Raw genomic sequence first — 5,732 nt, 5'->3', positions numbered from 1 at the left:
TGTCAATGTCATGCTTGCTTAATGATGATCATCCGACTAAACTTGTATTAAGCAAGCTATCTGACATGACGGGAGTGGTTACCGCTTCCATGATTGTGTAATTAACAATGTATTATAGCACACAGTTTCGTTCGATGGCACACTAGTAATGGCGCTGTCAGGAAAGCAACTTACCAACCAAGTTACCAACCGGATGAACAGAGGAGCACAGGTGGATTAGCAGATGGTCACCTAACCTCGTCCGATGTCGCTCTCGCAACAACAGAGGAGTCACTCAACGAAATATTTGGGGCGACAAGGACTTTCAAATCCCAATGTCAGAAAGCCCACTGATTTTGAGCTGAAACTGAAATTATCCACGAGATATCCTCACTGTCAGCAGACAAGCCAGGCCAATTTTGCTCCTGATCTTTCCTTGATGGCACTCCAATGTCAATTCAAGTTTATTTCATTACTCCCATATACATCCATAATTCGGTGCAAGCTTTTCTTTCCCCATATGGGGGAATCACTCTTGGCAGAAATACAAACTGGTATTACTACAGTAGGATACAACACAATGTATAAGACCAGCAAAGAACTGAAATTGATCATACATCACCATGGAGCAGAGCAAGCAAGGCATGTGGGAGGGGGGGGAGGAGGCTACTTGGGGACGGTGACGTTGTTGGGGGTGGGCACTGAGGGTGAGGGGGGCTTGCCCTCCAGGAGGAGCTGCCTCCGGTGCACGTCGGTGTGGTGGCTGGTGGTGGCAGTGCTGGGCGGCGAGGCCTTGCCCTCGAAGAGCTGCTTCCGGAGCACCTCGTGGAGGCCGTCGAAGAGCCTCTTCTTGACGGAGTCCATGGCGGACTCGAGGCGGTTGAGCAGGTCCGTCGAGTTCTTGTTGTACATGAAGAGGCCGTTGTAGAGGTCGAAGCTGTCGCTGCAGGTATTGTCCACGAGGCGGAGCAGCGTCTCGTAGCCCTTGGTGTTGATTGGGGTGGAGCTGAGCTCGAGCGTGGCGAGCATCCGGCCGACGGTGTGCGTGAGGAACTGCGTCTCGGCGGCGTGCGCGTCGTGCTCGGCGCAGCACATCTCCACCATGCGGCACCCCTCGCGCTCGAATATGTTGAGGAAGGCGTTGGCGCGGGCGCGGCGGGCCGGGGAGTCGCCGACGCGGACCCTGTCGAAGACGAAGGGGAGGCCGTCCCAGCCGTCGCGGGCCGACTCCGGGCCGAACATGGGGTGGGTGCAGAGGATGTCGAAGCCCTCCGGGAGGGAGGTGAGGAGGAGGTTCTTGGGGAACTCCTTGACGGAGAGGACGTCGACGAAGAGCGTGCTGCGGCGGAGGCGGTGGAGCGGGAGCGAGCGGAGCACGGCCTCGGCGGAGAGGATGGAGGTGGCGAGGAGGACGACGTCCGGGTGGCACTCGCAGAGGTCGTGCGGGTCCTGGAAGTAGGCGGCGCCGAGGGAGGCGGCGAGGGAGGAGTGGTCGGAGCGGGAGTGGGCGAGCAGCGTGTGGCCCTGCCGCGCGAAGGTGCGCGCCAGGAACTGCCCGAAGTTGCCGAACCCGACGATGGCGATCTTGAGGCGCTGCCGCTCCTCCAGCAGCCCCGCGGCGCGGGACTCGTAGTCGAACGGCTGGGCCGCGTCGATGGCGCGGATGGTGGCGCCGCGGGCGCGGACGGCGGCCCCGGCGGGGAGGTGGCGGCGGGGGGCCGCGGCGGGCGACTGGAATTGGCCGTAGGCCGCCGGGGCCGGCGGGCGGCGGCGGGGCCGGGCTGGTTGGTGGTGGTGGAGGCGGAGGGAGGGGGCCGTGGAAGACGACAGCATCTTGCCCCCCTCGCTCGCTTCCGCAGGCTGCTGCTGCCGCCGCTTCGTCTGGGCCTCTGGTGTGTTGTGTGCTGTGTTCGGGTATGGGCTTCGCAGCGGGGACGGGGGGAATTTAGATGCGACGCTGCGGGCTCGTGTCGAGCAGCTTCTTCCCAACATGACCTCCAAACAAATGCTTTTTAGCCACATCCCCTCCAAACAAAAATGTTTATTACTCCCTCCGTTTTTATATACAAGGTCACAAACTCAGCTTACATGTACCAATGTACTCCCTCCGTTTCTAAATATATGTCTTTTTAAGGATTCTAATATGGTCTACATACGGAGAAAAATGAATGAATCTACACTCCAGAATATGTCTACATTCATCCATATGTAGTCCATATTTAAATCTCTAAAAAGACCTATATTTAGAAACAGAGGGAGTAAAATTTAGTGCATGCTTTGCAAGTCATCGTTTCCTTACATTTACTGAGATCATTAATAAGCTGAATGAATGCAAGCAAATTAAGTGGAAGAAGTAGCTAACTGTCATTATGACCGTATACATGCAAGTATTAAATGGGTTGCTAGTACGAGAAAATATCATTAATTTTGTCTCGATTACTGTTGATGGCCTTGTATAGATGCAAAATGAATATTTCATAGTGACCTTGTATAACTAAATGGAGGGAGTACTACATGCAAGTGAAGCAACATGATCTCTTGAGATAATGATGAATTGGAGCATCTCCTGCCATATTAGGACGTTTTTAGGGCATGAAGTGGCAAAAAACATCCTCCGATGCTACGGGCTTTGCCGCCACCCCCATTTAGCCTCCGACCGCGTCGCGGCCGCCACGTCGATTCGCTGCCAATTCGCCGCGTCTACTTGGTGCCCTAGCGGTCGCAGGAGCTCCATAGCCGATCATTCCGCCGCCACGCCGAGCGGAGCTCCAGTGACATTTGGGAAGCAACGATGGCGTCTCCAAGTTCTGGATGCATAGCCTGCTTCCCCATGTCAAGGAGCACTTCTGGTGGTCGTTGCCCATCCCCTCCCAGTATTCGCAAGCCACCGACGACTCGCCGGCTGGATTTCTCCTCCTTGCACACTAGGTGTTTGATGAAACATCTATAAAGGTAAAAAAAGTCCATTTGCATTTGCATTTGTAGAATTATAGCTTGATGGATAGTTTTGTATTGTAGACGAGTTATGCGACTCCAACTATTACGATGATTCCTCGTCAGATGAGGAATTTGATTTGACCGAGGAGGAAGATATTGCTATGATTGTGATTATGCACAACAAGAGGCCGAAGCACGGAGCTTCGGTTATTAGTTGTGAGTTTCTATGGAGAGAACGGAAAGAGGCAGGCAACCGATTGTGGCGCAACTACTTTACCCCAAGACCTCACTATCCAGAGAGGTACTTTCAATGCCGGTTTAGGATGTCCACGGGCTTACTTCTTCACATTTGCAACGCTGACAAACAACATGATCAGTACTTCATTCAAATGAGGAACTGCGTCAGAGCTCTTGGACATAATAACGAGCAGAAGGTTACTGCCGCATTGCGCATGATGGCATATGGTATTCCGACAGATTCCATTGATGACAACTTGGCAATGGGAGAGACTACTTCAATCTTGTTTGTCAAACAATTTGCGAAGGCGGTTGTGGAAGTGTTTGGTCCAAAGTACTTGAGAGCACCCAATGCTCAGGACATGACGAGACTATTGGAGATGAACAAGGACCGTGGCTTTTCGGGCATGCTTAGCTCCATTGATTGCATGCACTAGAATTGAAAGACCTGCCCTACACATGACAGGGACATTACAAAGGACACAACAAGGATGGAGCCATCATTCTTGAGGCAGTGGTTGACCAGGAGACATGGATTTGGCATGCCTACTTTGGAGTGCCTGGATCTTGCAATGATATCAATGTGCTATATCGATCTCCTCTATTCACCAGGTTAGCCAACGGGGAACAACCACCGGTGACCTTTCAAGCAAATGGTCGCATGTACAACTTTGGCTATTACCTTGCAGATGGGATTTATCCAAGGTGGGGTACTTTCGTCAAGCCAGTTTCAAAACCCCAAGGTGAAAGAACTTTACTTTCACAATGCTCAAGCAGCTGCTAGAAAAGATGTGGAGAGGGATTTTGCAAACCCAATTTGCTATTGTGCAAGGACCAGCTATGTTTTGGGATAAATATATTCTATGGTACATCATGATAGCCTGCATGATCTTACACAATATGGTCACTGAGAACAGGCGTGAACAAGATTTGGACCATAGCACGTAACCTCATGGGGATCCCGATTCGGCAGTGTCGGGTGGAAGATCGACTCCTTCACTTTATTGAGGTCTATGATGAGATTCGAGATGCAGATACACACGAAGATCTCCAAAAAGATGTGATGGAGGAGTGGTGGGCATGGCATGGGCGACAACAAGCGTAGTTTGCATCTCTATGTTTCATTTGTGTGCTAAACTTTGTTGTTGAGCTTCATGTAGGGGGTTGGGTGCGACATATGCCAAAGGATGGCTTATCATGGTGGGAGCGAGTAGAACGTCGCTGGTGCCCGGAAGCGGGATGAGGCATAGACACGAACGTCGGCGTACTTTACCCAGGTTCGGGGCTCTCCTAGGAGATAACACCCCTAGTCCTGCTCTGCGAGGTCTCCGCATGATCACTAAGGCACTAGTGGATATAATGGTGCTCCTAGAGCTGTATGCTAGAGCTAGAAGAAGGCAGGCACGCTCTCTCCTTCCTCTAGGTATGAGTCTAGTTCTAACAGGTTGGGAACCCTTTGCATGGGTGCCCCTGGGGGGTTTATATAGGCCTACCCCCAGGGGTACAATAGTAATCTAGCCGGGTGTAGGACCCGGCTGTCAGTGTCTCTAGTCGCCGGCTTCTCCGCCGGCTGCTGGGGCCCGCCGCCTGGTGGGCCCTGCCGACCGGTCTGGTACGGAGCCGACAGGCCGCTCCCGCCGCTTGTGGGTCTTGCCGGCTGCTGGTTACTGTAGCTGTGATACTAATGACGTGTACTTGGTCAGGGAAGCGTGCCTACAGTCTCGCCGACTGGTGGGAGATCACTGTAGCCACTCCCTGTCTCATCTGGTTAATAGCGCACGGGCCCCGAGGGAGGAGGGGGCCGCCTGCTGGAAGCCGGCCTTCCTTGGTTCCGACTAGTCAGGCCTCCACCATCCTCCGGGCTCTCACTGCCCGGTAGGGCCCGCCGCCTGTAGGCCGTACCGAAAGGTCGTCATGGGAACAGTGCTCCGTCTGCCAGCAGTGAAGTCAAGGGTGGAGTGGCAACAGTGACGCGCCGGGCGGAAATCTCCGCCTGTACGGAGCACCGTGGCCACGCCCGGCCCTGGATACGGGGGTGATGGGCTACATTGTAGCCTCACCCTGTCTTGTCTTCTTAATGGGGCGCAGACTCTTAGGGCACCATGGGCCGCTTGCTAGAAGCCGACCTCTCTGGAGGCCGCCTACAAGGAGTCGGCCCGTCTTGGTGCCGCCTTCTGGAGCTTAGCCGCCTTCTGGCAGCCGACCGCTTGGGCCAGCCGGCCATCAGTAGGCGGCCCTTCATCTTGATGTCCTGAGGGGCACAACCGGCCCCGATGTCTTGAAAGGTTCAGGGACTCGGGTTAGGCTACCCGTGGCCCATTATGTTGGGAACGTAGTAATTTCAAAAAATTTCCTACGCACACACAAGATCATGGTGATGCATAGCAACAAGCGGGGAGAGTGTGTCCACGTACCCTCGTAGACCAAAAGCGGAAGCGTTAGCACAACGCGGTTGATGTAGTCGTACGTATTCGCGATCCGAACGATCAAGTACCGAGTGCACGGCACCTCGGAGTTCTGCACACATTCAACTCAATGATGTCCCTCAAACTCCGATCTGGCCGAGCTTTGAGGGAGAG

At 53.9% G+C, this 5,732-nt stretch overlaps 1 protein-coding gene across 1 annotated transcript; it reads right to left on the bottom strand.

Moving 5' to 3' along the window:
- Nucleotides 1–419: 419 nt before the first annotated feature.
- On the bottom strand, nucleotides 420–1,913 carry LOC125520473 (arogenate dehydrogenase 2, chloroplastic). The gene has a single exon (XM_048685412.1). It carries the CDS (start codon nucleotides 1,810–1,812, stop codon nucleotides 646–648), a length of 1,167 nt encoding a protein of 388 aa, XP_048541369.1. The 5' UTR covers nucleotides 1,813–1,913; the 3' UTR covers nucleotides 420–645.
- Between the last annotated feature and the right edge of the window lie 3,819 nt (nucleotides 1,914–5,732).

Source organism: Triticum urartu, chromosome 7 (assembly GCF_003073215.2).
Source record: "Triticum urartu cultivar G1812 chromosome 7, Tu2.1, whole genome shotgun sequence".
Classification (NCBI taxonomy): Eukaryota; Viridiplantae; Streptophyta; class Magnoliopsida; order Poales; family Poaceae; genus Triticum; species Triticum urartu.
Note: the sequence above shows the minus strand (reverse complement) of the source record. Positions and strands in the feature narration are given on the sequence as shown.